Consider the following 22,926-nt stretch of genomic DNA (forward strand, 5'->3'; position numbering starts at 1 on the left):
ATGCGCAACAACGCGCTGCCCTTTCAGCTTCGCGCTCATGCTTTTAATCATGGCGGTTCCTGGCGCGGGGCTCTTGACCCGTTTGCACCTGTGTGCCCAGAGAAGAACTCGAGTCCAGCGGCTTATCGTCAGACTTTTGAGTTGCCCAGGAACTGTGGCCGAAGACCTCAGGAGAGACGAGCAGCCTTCAGGGATCGTGGAGACAGGTGATGGCGCCGTGGCCTCGGTTTGCTCTGTAGCTCCGTCCCACAGCGGGCGAGGAAGGGGGAAGAGTCTGGGATCACGGGGGAACACGTGGCCTGTGGAAACGGCCGTGGACCCTTTGGCAAGAGAGTGGGGCTGTGTCCTGTCCTCCTCTCCTCTGATCTCTCTAGGGGAACCCAGGGTCGCCGCTGTTGCTGAGGCAGAAGTGAGATGTGTGATATTTTTTGGGGCGACTCCTGTGTACAGTAATGGAATTGTTTAGACTTCCATGAAATTCAGATCAGGAACCCAGTTTGCTAGCACTTTACAGTTTGACGAAATAGTGTTCCCAATGATAGTAATGCTACACTGCTGAGCCAATCGTTGCATCATTTACGTATATTTCTGATTTTGATATATGAAGTTGTTGCTGGAGGCCGAGTTATAGTGTAGCCTGATGAATCAAGAGGATTCTTGGTTCCTAGACATGGGGTTCTGCCTAATAAAGTACTGCCATTTACTTTATTCTTTTTGGCCATTTTGAACCAAATCAATCTGGTAACAGATTTGAATTCACTACAACAGGCTGTTGTCCCGCGTTCGCTCTACATTTATATGCCTCTTTGTGTATTGAGAAGCCAGTGTTATTGAACCTCTCTTGTGACTCAAGAGCTTGTGTATTCTATTTACAGTTCTTAAAACAATCTTGCAAGAAATGTATCACTGTGTCCATTTTACAGATGTAGAAAATGGCTGAAAGAGGTAAATAGCTTAGGCAAGGTCACTAGCTCAGTTAATTTAGACGTTTAGTTAAATTATTAAACAAAATGTATTGATTTCTATGATTCCTTGGAGCTATTTTTTTCCCTAAAATAAACTGGTGTCTTTATCAGACTGTATAAAAGACTTACATTGACAGGCAGTGAGAAATCTTTATAAAATATTTAATTGAAATATTGATTGGATTGTATTTAGTGGAAGCTACTTCTGTTGAAAATTTCTAAGTAACGCTGAAAATCTGAGTGTGGATTCTGCCAAAAAAGCTATTGTAATTTAACATTTGTATGGGAATTTATATTTGAGAGTGTGTTCATATGCACTTTGATACATAAAACAACCCCGTAGCGTAGGTGTGTAAGAAAATACTGTCATTCCATTTTATAGATGAGAGAACAGGGTAGTCCAACGGTAGCTTAAGTAGTTCAAGCTAAACTCAGCTCTTCGGTGGCAAAAGTAAAAAAAACCTACTCTTTTCTTTCTTTTCCGGGTCGAAGTCTTCCTCTGTCGCCCAGGCTGGAGTGCAATGACAAGATCTGGGCTCACCGCAACCTCGGCCTCCCGGGTTCAAGTGATTCTCCTGCCTCAGCCTCCCGAGTAGCTGGGATTACAGGCACGTGGCACCACGCCTGGCTAATTTTTGTGTTTTTAGTAGAGATAGGGTTTCATCATGCCGGCCAGGCTGATCTTGAACTCCAGTACTCAGGTGATCTGCCTGCCTTGACCTCCCAAAGTGCTGGGATTACAGGCGGGAGCCACCACACCCAGCCAGTAAAACCCACTTCTAATTGTAAGGCTGTACTCTTCATTTACTGTAGCTTTGCTGTTTGTTTTCTTTTTTAAGAAAATTTTCATTTTGTATCATTAGAATAATATGACTAAATATTCAGGGATTCTTGCAGGAAATAACAAATAACAAAAGGCTCATTTGGATGTCTTTACTATTTTAAAAAAGGACAGGTAACTACACCTTATACTCACCTAGAAGCATGTAATTTTATAACTGGAAGGAACCTGAGAAATATCCAATTCAGTTTTTCATTCAGTGTGCAGATTCATTACCAAAACATTCCTAGTAACAGTTTATAGCAGTAAGGAATATTGTTTCATAAATCAGTCAGTTCCATTTTTGGTTAGGCTCTAATGGTTGAAAAATATTTATAGTGAGCTAAAATCTGTTAATTTCCCATTTCCACATTGTTCAGATTTGACATAGGTTTCGTGTGAGTAGTGGAAAGAGCTGTAGCAGAAAGAGAAAAAGAGTATGTAGTGTATTATTCAGGATTCTTTCTGATACAGGTAACAGAAAATAACTCAAAATAGCTTAAGTAGAAAAGGGAGACTATACCAATCTGTGTAACCAAACTCCAGAAAGACACATATAGTATACTTTAAGGTCAATTGGATTGACGTGGTCAGTGTGAGATATTTTCATTTTCCTTAGCTATTTTTTGGTGGCCTTACAATCTTGGGCTCTTATACATGGGATGTTAATGGTGGGGCTGATGGTCACCAGCAGCTCCACATTCACATGCTTGCGACTTCTGATTGATCACATGCCCACCCTTTGGATGAAGAGGAGGTATCCAAAATAGTCTGATAATCCCTATCTCATGGGGCGGGGGGTAAGTGTGACAGTTCCACAACAACTACATAGAGTGGTTTTTACTCGCAGGGGTGTGCTGTTACCAGAACTGTTACCTGAACAGGTTTAGCTGTTGTTTGGATGCCAGCAGCCAAACAAACAACAGCTAAACTGCAGGAGGCTACCCATCTTATTAGGTATTTGACTTTGGGCAGTTTTTTCACCTGCAGTGATACCTACCCTGTCTATCTTAAAAGGTTATTGTGAGTTTCAGAAGAGTGACAGTGCTTGGAAAACTATTAAGAGAAGGTGCTATATATTATGTTTAAAGCCAGTGCTCAGCTCTCAGATTCTTATTAGTTTTTTTTTTCCCCAGACTGTAGATCCTCTTTTATTTGTAGAAATTGTGTATTAGAGTTTCTAGACTTTTTGCTATTCCTCTCTGGTTGCTGTCTGGCTTGTTAATATCTTTCATATCCATTACGTCCAGAGCAGGACATATACTCCATATGTGGCCTGATTAGTAAGTAGCAAAGAGGTGCTGTTACCCCTTAAATTTGGATTTTTAAAAACATTTGTCTTAATAAGGCTTGAAGTTCTTTATATGAATTCATTCTCTTTCTATCCTCAATCCAGAAGTTAAGGCATTCCTTTGATGCATCAAACTTTCAGGCCTCTTTTATAAAACTATGCTAGGTTAGTTTTTCCCCCATTATATACATGCATCTTTATTTTGTTTTTAATTCTAAATACAGGGTGGTATTCTGTCTTTTTATTTTTATTTTTATTTTTTCTTTTGAGAAGGAGTCTCTCAGTAGCCCAGCCTGGAGTGCAGTGGTGCTATCTCGGCTCAGTGCAACCTCTGCCTCCAAGCGATAATCCCGCTGGGATTACAGGCGCAGTTACCACACTTGGCTTTTTTGTGTTTTTAGTAGAGATGGGATTTCACCATGTTGGCCAGGCTGGTCTCGAACTTCTGACCTCAAGCGATCCAGCCTCCCTGGCCTCCCAAAGTGCTGGGATTATAGGCATGAGCCACTGCGCCTGGCCTATTCAGTCCTTTCTTAATGTTAGTTTGTGCTTACCATATTGTATTATCAAGACCATTGCACATTCAATCTGTCATAAAATATTAGCACTTATTATTTCTTCCTTTTAATTTGTTATAGATTTGATATACCTGTGGTGAGGCACTAAATTACCTCAACTTTCTTTTCCCGCCTTCACAACTTTGTCATCGTGTCTACATCATTCTTAACCTACTGTTGTTTAAGGCTTTAGATTCTACCTTTTTCATCTTCTCAAGCACAATGCTCCATTTTTTTAATGAAACTTTTCTATCTCATTCTCAAATGTAATCCCTGCTCTTTGCCGGCAGTCCACCTGCAGGGATATATTTGTATAAATGTGCAGAGACATTGCATACAGATGACATTGCAGTGTTGTTTATAATAGTGAAAAAGTGATAAACCACCTAAATATTTATCAATAGAGATTTGGCTAAACTATGATAAATACATATTTAAGAGTATATAATTTTTTTTTTTTTTTTTTTTTTGAGATGGAGTCTCGCTCTGTCGCCTGGGCTGGAGTGCAGTGGCCAGATCTCAGCTCACTGCAAGCTCCGCCTCCCGGGTTTGTGCCATTCTCCTGTCTCAGCCTCCGGAGTAGCTGGGACTACAGGCGCCCTCCACCTCGCCTGGCTAGTTTTTTGTATTTTTTTAGTAGAGACGGAGTTTCACCGTGTTAGCCAGGATGGTCTCGATTTCCTGACCTTGTGATCCACCCACCTCGGCCTCCCAAAGTGCTGGGATTACAGGCTTGAGCCACTGTGCCCGGCAAGAGTATGTAATTTTTAAAAGAAATAAAGTAAATATGTATCTTCTGATATGGGAAAATGTCTCCAGTATATTAAGTATCTTACAGCATGTTACAGAATATATAGTAAGATTTCAGTTGTGTAAAAGATGTGTATCTATGGATACGAGTGTATATGTTTACATATGCCTTGAAAATGTCTGAAAAGGTAAGTACCACAACTTAATGGTTGGCTGTTAGAGTAAGAGGACTGGGAGAGGATTTATGCTTCTACTTTAGAAAATTCTACACTGTTTGGGTCGGGTGCCGTGGCTCACACTTGTAATCCCAGCTCTTTGGGAGGCCAAGGCAGGAGGGTCACCTGAGGTCAGGAGTTCAAGATCAGCTGGGCCAACATGGTGAAACCCCTTCTCTACTAAAAATATAAAAATTAGCCTGGTGCAGTGGCATGTGCCTGTAATCCCAGCTACTCAGGAGGCTGAGGCAGGAGAATTGCTTGAACCCCAGAGACAGAGATTGCGGTGAGCCGAGATCACACCACTGCACTCCAGCCTGGGCAACAGAGCGAGACTCTGTCTGAAAAATAAAAAAGAAAAAGAAAAAAGAAAATTCTACACTGTTTGACTTTACTTTTGCAATAAGCAGTTGGACATCAGTTTAGACTCAGTAAAAAATCAGAGACAAGAGTGTGTAGGTGTCAGTCACAACTGAAAAAGTAGTAAGGTGGTCTAGGCAGAGCCTATAGTGTAAGAGAAGGAAATAAGGACCACTTGGAGGAAGGACAGTTGGTAGACTGAGGTCTGACTGGAAAGAATAGCCTCTGTCCTCAATATGGAAGAAAGTGTTCTTCCGTATTGTTAAATAAATATAACACTATGAATTACATTCTTTCATAGTTGTTAAAGTAAGTTAATACAGAGATAGAAGAGATTCTGCCATGGAGAGTCAGAAGTCTTCACAGACCTGAGCAAGATTTGAAGGATAAATGGGAGTTTGCCAGACAGAAAATGAGAAGGTGGGCATTCCAACTAGAAGGAAGAAGACATAGATAGTTCCTAGCGTGTGATAGTATTGTGTGTGTATAGTACCGTATGTGAAAAGTGCAACAGAAAGAAATGGTACAAGTGACATGAAAGAGGGGAGATGGGACATGGTGCAAGCACTTTATAGCCATGCTATGGAGTTTAGATGTGATCTTAAAGGCATTTAATCCTTTAATGGGGAAGCCATTAAAGGATTTAAGCAGAGAAGCCAAAGAAAAGACTTAAAAAAAAAAAAAAGACCATTTTTTAAAGAACATTTTGGCAGTTATGTGGAGAATAGCTTGAGAAAAACAAAACTGGAGTGAATGAGACTAGTTTGGGAGTCAGATTATTGTGATACAGGCCTAAAATAAGAGATTGATGTTAAATAATTGTCATTGGGAATGGAGGCGAAGGCACATAGTTAAAAGCTGTGTTTTCAGGCTTGGTGTGGTGGTGTCATGCCTGTAATTTCAGCACTTTGGGAGTCCAAGGAGGGAGGATTGCTTGAGGTCAAGAGTTCAAGACCAGCCTGACCAACGTGGGGAAACCCCGTCTCTACTAAACATACAAAAATTAGCCGGGTGTGGTGGCGCATACCTGTAATCCTAGCTACTGGGGAGGTTGAGGCACGAGAATCACTTGAACCTGGGAGGCAGAGATTGCAGTGAGCCAGGAGTGTGCCACTGCACTTCAGCCTGAGTGACAGAGGGAGACCTTGTCTCTTTAAAAAAAAAAAAAAAGATAATAAGATAGTGGGCTTGGAGTATTTCCTTGATCCATCAGTTTCATAGCCTTTTTGAAGAAAATGAGGCTAAAAGTTTCTGCTGATTTCTATCCATCATTTACATTTTCTGTTCTATTTAATTTCTTTGGAATTTTAAGGGTTTTGTTGTTGTTGTTGTTGTTGTTTAAGACAGAGTCTCCCTCTGTCACCCAGCCTGGAGTGCAATGGTGCAATCCCGGCTCACTGCAACCTCCCGGGTTCAAGTGATTCTCCTGTCGCAGCCTCCCAAGTACCTGGGACTACAGGCACACGCCACCACGCCGGGCTAATTTGGCCAGGCTGGTCTCAACTCACTACCTCAGGTGATCCTCCTACCTCGGCCTCCCAAAGTGCTGGGATTACAGGCGTGAGCCACTGCGTCTGGCCTTGTTAAGGGTATTGATATCAGACTTGGTGGTTTATGATCTCTAGAGTCTACCATTCCAGACTTTTTAAAGAAACACCTTAAACTACTTAACTGGAAGTTAAAATCTTGGGGGAATTTAGTTGTTAACATCAGGTTTGTGCTTTAATACTCTTAGAACTTGAATAATTTTTTTCTCTCTACGCTTAGTTCATTTGTTGGCCTTCCCATCGTGGCTAGTGGGTTATTAATATTTAATTCTTGACTGTCACAATTCTTGTCTTGATTCCCTGTGATTGTAAAACTCCTGGCCTCTTTCTTTCGTTAGTGAAATTATCAGTGAACTCTTCATGGGCAGCAGAGAGGTTTTAAATTCTTTGATTTCCCTGATACAGAGCACATGATAGTTGGTAACTCATTGTTAATTGTTTGAGCCAGATCAAGACCCTTGAGAAAGAAAAACGCCTTAATAGCTTACTTCAAAACACCAAATTTCCCAACTCATTGTCTTGTTACAATCAGCCTTGTAATAATTTCTTTTAGTCTTTGGAATGTTACAAGTTGCACAATTTTGTATGTGCTTATTTGTGTAAGTATTAAATAAGTGATTTTACTTTCCCGGTTTTGTTTTTAAAGTTTTGTGGAACTCCGTTTTCAGCACTTTGCATCAAGCGTAGTAAATCAAAACAGAGAAAGTGGGCAGTTTTAATAGTAGTCATGGGAGAGTAGCCAAACGAACACTGAAGGTGCAGTAATTCCACCTCATCTGTGTTTCCATTTTCCACATTTTCATTTCCTCACAGTCAACCGTGGTCCACAAATAGGTGAGCACAATACAATATGATATTTTGAGAGAGAAAGACCACATTCATATAACTTTTATTGCAGTAGATTGTTAGAATTGTTCTATTTCATTATTAGTTGTTAATCTCTCTCTCTCTCTCTCTCTTTTTTGAGACAGTCTTGCTCTGTTGCCCAGGCTGGAGTGCAGTCGTGCAATCTGAGCTCACTGCAATGTCAGCCGCCTGGTTTCAAGTGATTCTCCTGTCTCAGCCTCCCAAGTAGCTGGGACTACAGGCGTGTGCCACCATGCCCGGCTAATTTTTGTGTCTTTAGTACAGATGAGGTTTCACCATGTTGACCAGGCTGATCTTGAACTCCTGACTTCAGGTGATCCACCCACCTCAGCCTCCCAAAGTTCTGGTATTATAGGCATGAGCCATCAAGCCTGGCCCATTGTTACTAATCGCTTACTGTGCCTAATTTATGTATACGATAAAACATTGTATATAAAGGGCTTGGTAATATCCAAGGTTTTAGGTATTTACGGGCATCTTGGGACATAACCTTTGTGGGTAATGGGGGGACTACTGTAGTATAGTTTAACCCTTATAAAGGAAGAGAAAAAGAATAGGTGAATTTGGTTTTAGTCATATATAAAGTCTTTAAAACACCTTATCGAAATATTTTTAAAATTTTATGTGTGTGCGTGTGGTGGAAATGTTTTTGTCTCATTCATAGGCTTTGAAGACAAGATTCCTAGAAAGAGATTCTCTGAGATGCAAAATGAAAGACGAGAACAGGCACAGCGGACTGTTTTAATACATTGTCCAGAGAAAATCAGTGAAAACAAGTTTCTTAAATATTTATCCCAACATGGACCTATTAATAATCATTTCTTCTATGAAAGCTTTGTAAGTATTTGAAAAACAATCTAACTTAACGTTTATGCTTTTCAGGGGTGGAGGTCTCCATTAGTTGTTTTTTGCTGTTGCCTTTTGCAATATGGTAGTTAGGTTCTCTTTGATATACTGCACCTTCCTTATCTGGATTTCTTTAATGAGTTTTGTTTTCCATATGAGACTACAAATTCTTACAGCAGTATTTTAGGATTATAAGTCATTTATGACTGATTTCATTATTTGAATGCTTAATTTTAAGAGATCTCTTAATTTTAAGAGAGTCCAACTCTGTTGCCTATGCTGGAGTGTGGTGGCTGTTGGCAGGTAGGATCATAGTGCACTACAGCCTTGACTCCTAGGCTCAGGTGATCCTCCTGCCTCTGGAGTAGCTGTGACTACAGTCCTGCACCTCCACGCCCAGCTTGAATACTTTAGAGAGTCCCTTTAACTTGCAGATGAAGGCCAGTGGGAGGGGATCTTTGTTTTGCCTTTGGGTTTTTCTGCTTCATTCTTTTCAGTCTATTCAGCTTCACTTAACTAACATCTTTTTAAGGTTCCTTTTCTTTTCTTTCTTTTTTTTTTTTTTTGAGATAGAGTCACTCTCTTGCCCAGGCTGGAGTGCAGTGGCATGATCTCGGGTCATTGCAACCTCTGTCTCCTGGGTTCAAGCGATTCTTCTGCCTCAGCCTCCCAAGTAACTGGACTTACAGACACCTGCCACCACTTCTAGCTAATTTTTGTATTTTTAGTAGAGGCGGGGTTTCACCATATTGGCCAGGCTGGTCTCGAACTCCTGACCTCAGGTGATCTGCCCACCTCCACCTCCCAAAGTGAGGGAATTACAGGTGTGAGCCACTGTGCCCGGCCCAGTGTTCCTTTTCTTAATCTACTTAAATTGAATAAAACTAATGCTGTGTTAGAATCGTATCATTTGTAAATTTTAAAAACTTGATATTTTGTAGCATTATAATTGTTTTAAAATATGAGCTAAAATAGTATGTTAGATATATTGTGAAATGTGTTTTGTTTTTTCTTATGTTTTTGGTATAGGGTCTCTATGCTGTTGTAGAATTTTGCCGAAAGGAAAGTGTAGGTTCACTGCAAAATGGGACTCATACTCCAAACATGGCCATGGAGACTGCAATTCCATTCAGATCACGTTTCCTCAGTCTGAAGTTGAAAAACCAGACTTCTGAACAGTCATGCATACAGTCGAGTAATCAGTTGCCACCTTCAAACAGGAAGCTCTTTGAATTAATTTGTTATGCAGAAAGTGTAAGTTTTTAGGTATACTTCAACTTTGAGAAATATGCATTTTTTATGAACAATAAAGATTCGTATAAAATATTCACGCTACATAATTGTTTAATGGGTATAGATCTTCAGTTTTACAAGGTGAAAAGAGTTACAGAGATGAATCGTGGTGGTGGATGCATAATGAGATGAAAGAGTTTTTCTATTTCTAGCTTTCTAAGAATGTCATCATGCTCAGCACATTGAGTAGATGTTGAGCTTTGACATTTGAGATTATTTTGATGACTGGCGTATAATCTTGTGGTTATATATGGTTTTTCTCCTGATGTCTTTTCTTTCCCCTCCTAATGTCTTAATGTAGCGAATTGTAGATTTCACTGTAGATTTCCTCATGTCAAGTCATTCTTTCATTCACAGAATAAACCCTACTTAGTCAAGGTGTATTTTAAAAAATGCGTTATTACATTTGTTGTGCTAATATTTTTATTACAATTTTAATATCTCTATAAATAAATGGGATTGTATTTAAAAAATTCAAACTGCAGGATATGTTGAATGAAAAGTGATAGTAATCCTTGTCTGCTCCTTCCCCGCCATGCCCCATTTGTACTCACAGGTAACCACGTTCTTCTGAAGTTTTGGGCCTTTTGAACAATTTAGGTTTTCTTTCTGTTTCCAGCATAATGACATAAAATTGTACATGGTTTTCTGTCAATTTTAAAATGTCTTCTTTCTGATTCTCTCTCTCTCTCTCTTTTACTTTGAGACGGAGTCTCCCCCTGTTGCCCAGGCTAGAGTGCAGTGGCATGATCTTGGCTCACTGCAACCTCCTCCCCGGTTCAAGCAGTTCTCATGCTTCAGCCACCCGAGTAGCTGGGACTGTAGGCACGCACCACCATGCCCAGCTAACTTTTATATTTTTAGCAGTGACGGAGTTTCACCACTTTGGCCATGCTGGTCTCGAACTCCTGACCTCAGGTGATCTGCCCACTTCGGCCTCCCAAAGTGCTAGGATTATAGGCGTGAGCCAGCATGCCAGGCCCAAGATTCTGTCTCTTTTCTCTGTTCAAATATTGTTTGTATTTGTCTTGGTGGGTTTTTTTTGTTTTTTGTTTTTGTTTTTTTAGACAGACTCTTGCTCTGTCGCCCAGGCTGGAGTGCAATGGCGCGATCTCAGGTCACTTCAAGCTCTGCCTCCCAGAGTAGCTGGGTCTACAGGTGCTCACCACGATGCCTGGCTAATTTTTTGTATTTTTAGTAGAGATGGGATTGCACTGTGTTAGCCAGGATGGTCTTGATCTCCTGACCTCGTGATCTACCTGCCGCGGCCTCCCAAAGTGCTGGGATTACAGGCGTGAGCCACTGCGCCCCACCTGTCTTGGTGTTTCTTACTCAGACTTGCCAGACCTTGCTAGTCTTTCCAAAGAATCAACTCATGGCTTTATTTATCAAAATACTATTTTCAAGGTTTACTTTTCTAATAAGAAAATTTTTGCTTCTAGTCTATTTCCTTTTCTTTCATTATTATTAGTATTAGTATTAGTATTAGTATTAGTATTAGTATTAGTATTGAGACAGAGTTTCGCTCTTGTTGCCCAGGCTGGAGTGCAGTGGCATGATCTTGGCTCACTGCAACCTCCACCTCCCAGGTTCAAGCGATTCTCCTGCCTCAGCCGCCCAAGTAGCAGGGATTACAAGCATGCGCCACCACACCTGGCTAATTTTTTGTGTTTTTAGTAGATTCGGGGTAGATTCCCTCCCACCTCAGCCTCCTGAGTAGCTGGGACTATAGATACATTCCACCACGCCCAGCTAGTTTTTGAATTTGTTTTGGTAGAGTCAGGGTTTCACCATGTTGGCCAGGCTGGTCTCGAACTTCTGATCTCATGTGATCTGCCTGCCTTGGCCTCCCAAAGTGCTGAGATTATAGGCATGAGCCACCAAGCCTGGCCTCTTTTATTATTTTTGAATTGAATTTTTGAATTTGAAATGAATGAATTGAATTGAAGTTCAGTTATTTTATTTTGTTTTGTTTTATTTTATTGTGTTTTATTTTATTTGATATGGAGTCTTGCTCTGTTGCCCAGGCTGGAGTGCAGTGGTGCAGTCTCAGCTCACTGTAGCCTCAAACTCCTGGACTCAAGTGTCCCTCCCACCTCAGCCTCCTGAGTAGCTGGGACTATAGATGCATTCCACCACGCCCAGCTAGTTTTTGAATTTGTTTTGGTAGAGTCAGGGTTTCATCATGTTGCCCAGGTTGGTCTCAAACTCCTGAGCTCAAGCAGTCCTCTCACCTTGGCCTCCCAGTGGATGATAGGTGTGAGCTGCTGTGCCCAGCCAGTTGATATTTTCAATGTTGGTTTCAAGTAAGAGCATTTGAAGCTTTTTTTCACTTCAGATACTCCAGTACACAGTTTCAGTACGTGATCATTTTAATGCCAGTCTTCTAGTGGATAGATAGGATTGTTATTCTGAGAAACTGAGAGGTCTTGGGCCTTCATTACTTGAATATTTCTAGTTTTTCTTGCCCTTTAACATTGGTCTTTCATCCCCTTGGGTTTAAAATGTCTAACGTGTTTTTAACCTCTTCTGGAGTACTTTACTACTTTCATTTTCTTAAAACAATACTTTATACTCATTGCTTACAAAGTTTTAATTCTAGCCAACTTTTATTTTGCTAGGGGCATTCCTCAGAGCTTTTTAAAAATTTTTAAATATTATGTAATTTTTTTTTTAATGAAATAGAGACGAGGTCCTGCTGTGTTGCTCAGGCTAGTCTCAAACTTCTGGCCTCATGTGATCCGCCTCAGCCTCCCAAAGTATTGGGATTACAGGCATGAGCCACTGCGCCTGGCGTCCTCAGTGGTTTTTTTAGTATTTTTTTAATCCACTTTTAAGACTGAACAAGAAAATGTTGCGTATTTCTATCTTTTTGAGACGGAGTCTTGCTGTCATTGTCCAGGCTGGAGTGCAATGATGCGTTCTTGGCCCACCACAACCTTTGCCTCCTGGGTTCAAGCGATTCTCCTGCCTCAGCCTCCTGAGTAGCTGGGATTACAGGCATGTGCCACCACACCTGGCTTATTTTATATTTTTAGTAGAGATTAGGTTTCTCCATGTTGGTCAGGCTGGTCGTGAACTTCCGGCCTCAGGTGATCCACCCACCTCAGCCTCCCGGAGTGCTGGGATTACAGGTGTGAGCCACCGCACCAGGCTTTGCATATTTCTAGGTTAGGTCTCCAAAGCCACCAAATCTTTCAAAGTAAAAGGTAACTCTTATATATGACCTGTACTTTTTCTTTATTTTGTTGGTTTTGTTTTGGCTAGCTAGATAGACGATCAGCTGAACACTCTCTTGAAGGAGTTCCAGCTAACAGAGGAGAACACTAAGCTCCGATATCTCACCTGTTCTCTTATTGAAGACATAGCCGCCGCATATTTTCCGGACTGTGTAGTCAGACCCTTTGGCTCCTCAGTCAACACTTTCGGGAAGTTAGGATGTGATTTGGACATGTTTTTGGATCTAGATGAAACCCGAAACCTCAGCACTCGCAAGGTAAGTGTATTTCTCTTGACCACTATAATCATTTAAAGTTAAGAAAGTAGAAAAAGAAAAATCTTTGAACTTAATAAAATAAAACTGTTGATTTCTAAACTTATTAAACATTGTGGTTAAAGAATAAGGTATATTTGTTATTGATTCTTTGGAATTGTAAAGTCTGTCTTTGTATTGTTCTATGTGATAATTTTTGTGAATATTCTGTACATATGCAATTAGAGAGTTCTTTTCAAGGGTTCAGAAATTTTTCAGTTAGGTCAAAGTTGCCTATTTTGTTATTCAAATTATGTATCTTAACTAATTTTTTCTTTTTAACCTTGTGATCTAGTTACTGAGATGTTTTCCCATCTCATGATTCTTGGTTTTGTTAATTTCTTTTTAAAATTCTTTTGATTTTTGTTTTATCCAAAGGCTATATTAGCTACATATAGGTACATGATTATTATATTTCCTTATTGGATTGTTTTATTATATCCCTCACACCTGCTTTTTTCATCACTATACATGCTTTTGTCTTAAGTTCTATTTTATTTGTTCATGTGGCCGCTTGATATTTGTCTCACATGTCTTCTGTTTCTTTATTTTCAGCCTTTATATATGTTATTTTAGCTTGGGTGTATCTCTTAAAAATAGCAGTATGCTTTTACTCCAGGCTATCAGTCTTTGAGTTCAATATGTTTATTGTAACTACTGATCATTCTTAGACTAATTTCTCCTGTTTTATTTTTTATTTCCTATTTTCTGTGCTTTTGCTTTTCACTTTCTTTTTTTTTTTTTTCTGAGGCAGAGTCTCGCTCTGTTGCCCAGGCTGGAGTGCCGTGGTGCAATGTGGGTTCACTGCAACCTCCGCCTCCTGGGTTCAAGTGATTGTCCTGCCTCAGCCTCCTGAGTAGCTGGGATTACAGGTGCCTGCTACCACGCCCAGCTGATTTTTATAGTTTTTTAGTAGAGATGGGGTTTTACGTCCTCGGTCAGGCTGGTTTCGAACTCCTGACCTCAGGTGATCTACCCCCCTTGGCCTCCTAAAGTGCTGGGATTGCAGGCATGAACCACCATGCCCAGCAGCTTTTCACTTTCTTCCTTTTATTAGATTACTCCTACTTTATTCCTGCACTTCCTTCTTACCCCTTTTTTTTCTCTTGCAAGTTTGGATATTATTTCTTCCATTTATGTTATCTTTAGTATGCATGTCTAACAGGGTAAAAGTAACCAGTATCTCTTCCATCCTCCCAAACAATGTAAAGGATGCCTTAATTTAATTACACTGTTGAAAAAGCTATTTATTTTTATTTTATTTTATTGTTTTTATTATTATACTTGAAGTTCTAGGGTACAACATCTACACAAAGTGCAGGTTTGTTACATATGTATACATGTGCCATGTTGGTGTGCTGCACCCATTAACTCGTCCTTTACATTAGATACATCTCCTAATGCTACCCCTCCCCCCTCCCTCCACTGCACAACAGGCCCCGGTGTGTGATGTTTCCCTTCCTGTGTCCAGGTGTTCTCATTGTTCAATTCCCACCTGTGAGTGAGAACATGTGGTGTTTGGTTTTCTGTCCTTGCAATAGTTTGCTTGGAATGATGATTTCCAGCTTCATCCATGTCCCTACAAAGGACATGAACTCATCCTATTTTTATTTTTATTTTTTTGTTGGAGACAGAGTCTCTTGCTCTGTTGCCCAGGCTGGAGTACAGTGACATGATCTCAGCGCACTGCAACTTCCGCCTCCCGGGTTCAAATAATTCTCCTGTCTCAGCCTCCCAAGTGCCTAGGACTGCAGGCAGATCCCACCATGCCTGGATAATTTTTGTGTTTTAGTAGAGACAGGGATTCACCGTATTGGTCAGGCTGGTCTTGAACTCCTGACCTCAGGTGATCCACCCACCTCAGCCTCCCAAAGTGCTGGGTTTATAGGTGTTACTCACCACACCCAGCCAAGGCTATGTGTTTTTATACAATGTTTACTTTCTATGGCTCTATCTTTCCTTACCTCTTGCAAACTAGTAATGAACATCAGTCTTTATGTGGATGTCCAGTTGATACTTCAGACAATGTTTTGAAACAGCTTATGTTCATCTTCCTATAAATGTGCTAAGTTCTTATAACAGTTCTGTATGTTTCACATGTTAATTAGTGGCATTTTAGCTTTGCCAACCATCTTTTAATTCTGCTTCTAAGTTGTTATCTTTTGTATTCATAGTTTCGCAGTCCCTTATAAACTCTCACTTAGATTATTATAACTACATTCTGTTTCCACTTACTCGTTGTGTCATGCCTTGGTATTTCAACCTTCAGTCTTTGTGGGAGTTACCTTCACTCACAGTTTGAATTTTCCCACAAACTTAGAATGCTTCTTTTCTTTAGCATAGTATTGAAATCCTCTGTCTCTTAATTAATTTTAGTCATCATTTCTCATTATATATTGTTACATAGCCAATTTTCCAACCACATTGTTTTTGTTTTTCTTTTTTTTGAGACAGAGCTTTGCTCTGTCACCCAGGCTGGAGTGCAGTGACATGATCGTGGCCCACTGCAATCTCTGCCTCCTGGGTTTAAGCAATTCTCCTGCCTCAGCCTCATATGTAGCTGGGACTTCAGGCGCGTGCCACCGCTCTCAGCTAATTTTTGTATTTTTAATAGAGATGGAGTTTCGCCATGTTGGCCAGGCTGGTCTGGAACTCCTGACTTCAGGTGATCCACACACATCGGCCTCCCAAAGTGCTGGGATTACAGGCTTGAGCCACCATGCCTGGCGCCAACCACATTGTTTAATTACCATTTCCAGTAATAGAAGGCGCTTGTAAATATCATAATGATCAAACAGTTGTTCTGTGCCTTCACTCAGGAGTGCACCTTCCCTCCATGCCCCAACTGTCACTCTTAACACAGCTTTCAAAGTCTGGTTCTAATTCTACCTTCTTGAAACCACCCTTGATTTTTTTCTCCACTCTAGCCAAAAGTAATCACTCCTTTTTTGTAGTATCTTGCTGGTATTTCTATCTGTCTTCAAATTTCTTCTGTCATGTTTAGTGAGTAGCTGATGTGTATGTCTCCCACTATATCATAAACTTGGGCAGATAGGAATCATGTCTGTTCATATACTTATTCCACAGTACTGTGTCCTTAATTTACTCACCATATGCTTATTGAATTGAAACTAGCCAGCAGTAGGAAAGAGATAAAAATTAAATGGGTCAGTTTTTATTATTATTATTATTATTATTACTATACTATTTTGAGATGAAGTCTCACTCTTTTGCCCAGGCTAGGGTACAATGGCATGATCTCAGCTCGCTGCAACCTCTGTCTCCTGGGCTCAAGCAATTCTCCTGCCTCACCCTCCTGAGTAATTGGAACTACAGGCTTACACCGCTGCTCCCAGCTAATTTTTTTTTTAGAGATAGTGTTTCACCATGTTGCCCAGGGTGGTCTCGAACTCCTGAGTTCAGGTGGTCCACCCACCTTGGCCTCCCCAAGTGCTGGGATCACAGGGATTATAGGCATGAGCCACCGCACCCGGCCTGGATCAGTTTTATTAAGACTAGCATGTACTTGAATATGTATTAAGTTCCTGGAAGGGGCACTTAAATTACGTTAGGCTGTCTTAAATAAAGGACTATAACTGAATAATCAAGGAGCATAATAGTGTGTTGTAATGGTTTAAAAAGCCTGGGTTCTGGCACCAAGCTGCAGAATTTTAATTCTACTTACTAGTAATATGATCCCGGGTAAGTTATTTACTTTCTCTCTGCCTCAGTTGTCCTAACTATAAAATTGGAATGGTGTTATAGCACATATCTCATACAGTGTTTGAGAGGATTTATTGAGTTAGTCTGTGTGAAACATTTTGAACAGTGCTTGTGGCACCTAGTAAGTGTTCAAATGTTGACCACCATCAGCAGCAATTTAATTTTACTGTTATGTAAGTGGGAAGCAAAATTTTTTCTTTGGTGGAAACGGGGAGGAGTTAGAAACTTTCTTCTTCTTTTTTTAAATTTATTTTTAATTTTTTTTTGTTGTTGTTGACATGGGGTTTCACCACGGTACCCAGGATAGTTTCGAATACCTGGGCTAATGATCCTCCTGCCTCAGCCTCCCCAAGTGCTGAGATTATAGGTGTGAGCCACTGCACCTGGCCTAGAAACTTTTAGTTGAGTCTTACTCTTAGATTTCTGAGGTATAGAGGTATTTAGAAAAAGATGTTTTAAAGACAGTGCTCCAGTCTTACTAAACAATTTGGCATTTTGGGTCGGGCACAGTGGCTCAAGCCTGTAATCCTAGCACTTTGGGAGGCCCAGGTGGGTGGATCACCTGAGGTCAGGAGTTCGAGACCAGCCTGGCCAATGTGGTGAAACCCTGTCTCTACTAAAAATACAAAAACTGGGCGTGGTGGCGGGCGCCTGTAATCCCAGATACTCAGGAGGCTGAGACAGGAGAATTGCTTGAACCCAGGGTGGACAGAGGTTGTGGTCAGCCGAGATCACACCACCTCACTCCAGTCTGGGTGAAAGAGCAAGACTGTCACACACACACAAAAATAACCAGAATTTGGCATTTTGTATGTTGGTTTAAATTAGGAAGGTGTTGTTCTAAACATACATGTGCTTATTTAAGGTTTTTTTGGAAATATGTTTTTGTTCAAGATTATAATAGCTTTGCTAGTAAAAATATTAAAAATAAAATACAATTAAAAAATATAAGCACCTTACATTCATCAGATTCATTAAAACTTCTTTGACTGCTTTCTGCATTCATGAGCTCTCCTCTTACCTTTTGGTTCTTTGGTATCTTTTCGCACTACACCTTGCTTTATAATTCTTTGTGTGTGTGTTTTATTCCTCAACTCAATCTGAGGGGAGTTAGGAAGAGTGTGTTAGACTTTTTTGCGTGTCTTATGGCACTATGTATGATATCCTATGCACAATAGGGACTGAAATTATTTGCTAATGGATAAACGAAAGTTACTTACGGCTGGGCATGGTGGCTCACGCCTGTAATCCCAGCACTTTGGGAAAAGGCCAAGGTGGGCGGATATGAGGTCAGGAGTTGAAGGCCAGCCTGGCCAACATGGTGAAACCCCGTCTCCACAAAAATACGAAAATTAGGCAGGCATGATGGCTGGTGCCTGTAATCCCAGCTGTTCGGGAGGCTGAGGGCAGGAGAATCGCTTGAATCCGGGAGGCGGAGGTTGTAGTGAGCCGAGATTGCGCCACTACACTCCAGCCTGGGCAACAGAGCAAGACTCCAGATAGGAGTACAACTAAAAAAGAAGGAAAAAAAAGAAAGGAAAAGAAAAGAAGGAAAGTTATCTGCTAACTGAAATAGTAATTTTAATGTTCATAAATTTTTTAGTGTGTAAATATTGCTTACATGTGAAATATGTCACCTGACATATCACACAGATTATGTTAGCACAAAATCCTAAACTAAAATCTGCCTTTGCTCTTTCCTTCAGTTTTGCTTTTTCTTACAGGGTTCTATATCTTAGAGGACTTAGGTAATAAAAATAAGAATTAAATGGCTTAAGTCTTGAGTACTGCTTTCTGTTATCTGAATGATTGCTGTGGACAGTGTGCCTAACTTTTGTTTTTTCTTTGTTAGATGATTTGCTAATAAATAGATAGTGCTATAGGAATAGCACATATTAATAGGAATTGCTTATGGATCTGTCTCTGAAGAGTTTTTCTAGTTTTTATTTAATAGGGGACAGTCATTTTTGAGAATATCTTTCCTTTGCTCATAATAAGTATAATTTTCATCTAAATTTTTCCTAAAAGCAGTGTTTTATTTCTGTACTGAGTCCATTGTGATTCTTCCTGGCTTGCATTTTTAGTCAGGTTAGGCTTGGTGATGCTTTGGTAACAACCCACATATCTCACAGATCTCAGTGGCTTAACACATCACCTGTTTCTCTGTGGCTGAGGTTATATGTCACAGCAGGTCAGCAGGGGCACTCTGGACATTATAGTAGTTCAAGCACCCAGGCTGACCAGTGTTTCATCTCCACCTGCACACCATCACTGAACAGTAGAAAGGCAAGGTGAAGAATTGAGCATTGACTCTTGAAGTTTCTGCCTGGAAGTGATACTTAAAACCCTGCTCACATTTCACTGGCCAAAGCAAATCACATGACTTTGATTAACCTTAGAGGGGCAAGAACATGAAATCTTCCAAATGCCGAGAAAGGTGATACAGAACATTTGGTGAGCAACTTCAATAACTACCACACTCCTGCTCATGGTTCACAGTTCACCAGTTTCCTGCACCCAGTTCCATGATTCAGAGCTGTTTTTTCTTGTCATTTTCACTTCTGTTACCTCAAGGATTTTATTCACTCATTTATAGTACTTAATTTAAAAAATCTCTATCACCTTTCTTCTGAGTGATTCTAATCCTTCTGTTGCTTCTGAGATTGAGTCCACCATGACTCCTCCTGATGTAGTCTAATACTGCTTTCTCACTTGACCTCCTTTTGCCTTCCTGACCCCAAATCTGTCTTTGCTTTTGTTTGATTCCTATTCCTAACATAAATTGTGTGTGTTTGTATTTTAAAATAGAATGGACAGGGAAATAGGTTATGAAGGTAAATTATAACAAGATGGCTGAGGAAGAATCTTGAAATTTTAATTTTTTAAAGGAAATTTATTTTTAGTCCTTTTAATATAAAAATAAATGACAAATCAATAGAGAAAATACCACGTTTAATTGTAGGAATTGTATACAGTGATTTATTTAATCTGTTTTTTTCTGATTATAAAGTGATAGATATAGAAATATATAACGTAAGTATCTCTGATGGTCCCACTGCCTCCAGAGATAACCTGGTGAATAATTTAATATATTCTGGATTTTTTTCCTTTGTGTATATAAATTTTTTTCTTTTTTAAGAAAAAACCCAGAACATAATCTTTACAGATAATAACTTTATCTATACAAATTATAACTTCATTTTTTTTTCCCTATTAGTAGTGTCTTGGCAGTTTAATCTACTGTATCACCCTCAGTGGCTTCAAAATACTCCGTTGAATGGATGTACCATAATTTATTTAACTAGTACTCTTTTTGTTTGATAATGAGGGTGGTATCTTTTTTTTTTTTCCTCTTTCAGTGAAAGTTCCAAATCCTAGGCACTGGACCACTAGGGAACTTTTCCCCTCTTTATTGCCAACTATATGTTAGTGAATATTCTTTGATTATATATAACAGAAATAACACGAACTAGCTTAAACAAATAAAGAAGTAGAGGAGGCATCATAGAACCCAGGGCCAGGAATATGGATGAGTCTTAAGAAAAGACTAGAAATAAGAAGTGTAAACCATCAAGAACCCAGGAAGTGGCCGGGCCCAGTGCTTCATGCCTGTAATCATAGCACTTTGGGATTGGGAGGCTGCAGCGGGAGGATCACTTGAGCTTAGGAGTTCGAGACCAGCCTGGGCAACATAGGCTGAGCGAGACCACATCTCTACTAAAAATAAAAAAATTAGCCAAGTGTGGTGGTGTGTACCTGTAGTTCCAGCTACTCTGAAGGTTGAGGCTGGAGGATTGCTTGAGTCTAGGAGGTTGAGGCTGCAGTGAGCTATGGTTGCACCACTGCACTCCAGCCTGGGTGGCAGAGTGATACCTTCTTTTTTTTTTTTTGGATTCTCACTCTGTCACCCAGTCTGGAGTGCAGGGGCACAATCTCGGCTTACTGCAACTTTGACCTCCTGCGTTCAAGCTATTCTCCTGCTTCAGCCTCCCAAGTAACTGGGACTACAGGCATGCACCATCACACCTGGCTAATTTTTTTGTATTTTTAGTAGAGACGAGGTTTCACCATGTTGGCCAGACTGATCTGAAACTCGTGACCTCACGTGATCCACCTGCCTCGGCCTCCCAAAGTGTTGGAACTACAGCCACCACAGGCAGCCTATGATACCCTGTTTCATAAACAACAACAAAACAACCTAGGATGTGTTCTGTTTCTGTCTACATGTTTTTGCTTCATTTATTGCTTTCTCTTTGTCCTTAACTCCTTCCTCCCCACCCCCACTGATTTCTTTTCTTTTTCATGCTTGTATAGATATGGCTGCCCCAAAGCTTCTGAGTTAGATATTTTAGCCACATGGTTGCTTCTGAACTTTAATTCCGGTTCCCAGTAACCAGTTCCCAGAAGAGACCTCCAAATGAATGTGGGGTACACTCCTACAGTGCTTAGATCAGCTGTCTTTGCCCAGTCCATTCAGCCAGGATGAAGGGGGTAGATGTCCATGATAAACATTGTTGCAGCCTTCATCCTTTTAGGAGGAATGAATTCTAGAAGAGGGAATAGTAGTTGATAGGGAACCTTATTAAACTAGATAAAGCTCCCAAAAGGTGTGTACCACATGAATAGTACTGCAGTGAGTGAACATCTTTGTGAATTGGCTCATTTATGCAGGTATTCCTTTGACATAATTTCTAGCCATTTTAATAGTTAGCCAGTATATACAAGTTTCAGTAGATACGGACAAGTTCTTTAAGAAGTGTGTCCGTTGTTTACACTCCCGTCAACAGTGTATACATGTTTTCCCATACCCGTTAGTTCTGGTCACCAACCTGTTTGTCTTTGCTGGGCTGAAAAATAAAAAATCTAATTGCTGTTTTAATTTCTATTTAGTTTCTAGAAAACGTGTACAACTTTTACTATGGCTTTTAGCCATTTTTATTTTTTCTGTGTTTTTTTTTGTTTGTTTTTTTTGCCCATTTTTAGAATTTGATGGGTTCCTCCTTTCATTTGCCTAAAACTGTCATAAATGCCCAGTTTGTATGACATGTTATTTGTTTTGTTCTTTAGTAGTAATGTGTGCTTTGCCTTAAGTTGGTTTTAATTTTTTATGCAGTCATATTGCTTCTTTTGTGTCATGCTTACAGAATCCTTCACTACTCTAAGATTGTAAAAGCATTCACTCATTGTCTTGTAGTGCTTTACTGATGCACTTTTTACATTTTAGTCTTTGATCCATGTTTAATTTACTTCAGTTATGTTTTTTTTGAGATGGAGTCTCACTCTGTTGCCCAAGCTGGAGTGCAGTGGTGTGATCTCGACTCACTGCAACCGCCCACCTTGCGGGTTCCAGTGATTCTCCAGCCTTAACCTCCTGAGTAGCTTGGTTTACAGGTGCGTGCCACCATGCTTGGCTAATTTTTGTATTGTTAATAGAGACAGGGTTTCACCATGTTGGCCAGGCTGGTCTTTAACTCCTGACCTCAAGTTATCTGCCTGTTTCTGCCTCCCAAAGTGCTGGGATTGCACGCGTGAGCCACCGTGCTCAGTGAATTTACTTGAGTTTTAGTAATTTATTTGTTTATTTATTTTTGAAATGGAGTCTCATTCAGTTGCCCAGGTTAGAGTGCAGTGGTGTGATCTTGGCTCATTGCAACCTCCACTTCCCAGGTTCAAGTGATTCTCCTGCCTCAACCTCCCAAGTAGCTGGGATTATAGGTGTCCGCCACCGCACTCAGCTAATTTTTTTTTGTATTTTTAATAGGGACGGGGTTTCACCATGTTGGCCAGGCTGGTTTTGAACTCCTGACCTCAAGTGATCCACTCGTCTTGGCCTCCCAAAGTGCTAGGGTTATAGGCGTGAGCCATTGCACCCGGCGAGTTTTAGTATTAAAGGATCTGGTTTATTTTTTTTTGGTGGCCACTTAACTCATTTGTTGAAGAGGAATTTTCGCCTAGTAATTTGCAGCCTTAAATATTAAATTCCTATATACAAGCCTATTTATACTGCCTGGTCTCTTTTCTTCTACTGATATGCTATTCTTGTGCCTGTACTTAACTACTACTGTGGGTTTATAGCATAGATTAAAATATAGTGGCCAACTAGGAAGGGGCAAGTATATGTTTACTGAATTTATACAGTGAATGGTTCTGTGCATAATAT

The 22,926-nt window shown here is 40.3% G+C and overlaps 1 protein-coding gene across 1 annotated transcript in view; it reads left to right on the forward strand.

The window, feature by feature from the left end:
- MTPAP (mitochondrial poly(A) polymerase) overlaps positions 1–22,926 on the forward strand; it is a 37,151-nt gene continuing 14,225 nt past the window's right edge. The window contains exons 1-4 of the mRNA XM_023218100.2: positions 1–206; positions 8,037–8,209; positions 9,248–9,472; positions 12,783–13,007. Of these exons, the coding sequence (XP_023073868.2) occupies positions 38–206; positions 8,037–8,209; positions 9,248–9,472; positions 12,783–13,007 (792 nt within the window). The 5' untranslated portion in view covers positions 1–37. The remainder of the gene's footprint in view (positions 207–8,036; positions 8,210–9,247; positions 9,473–12,782; positions 13,008–22,926) is intronic.

This window comes from Piliocolobus tephrosceles, chromosome 9 (genome assembly GCF_002776525.5).
Source record: "Piliocolobus tephrosceles isolate RC106 chromosome 9, ASM277652v3, whole genome shotgun sequence".
Classification (NCBI taxonomy): Eukaryota; Metazoa; Chordata; class Mammalia; order Primates; family Cercopithecidae; genus Piliocolobus; species Piliocolobus tephrosceles.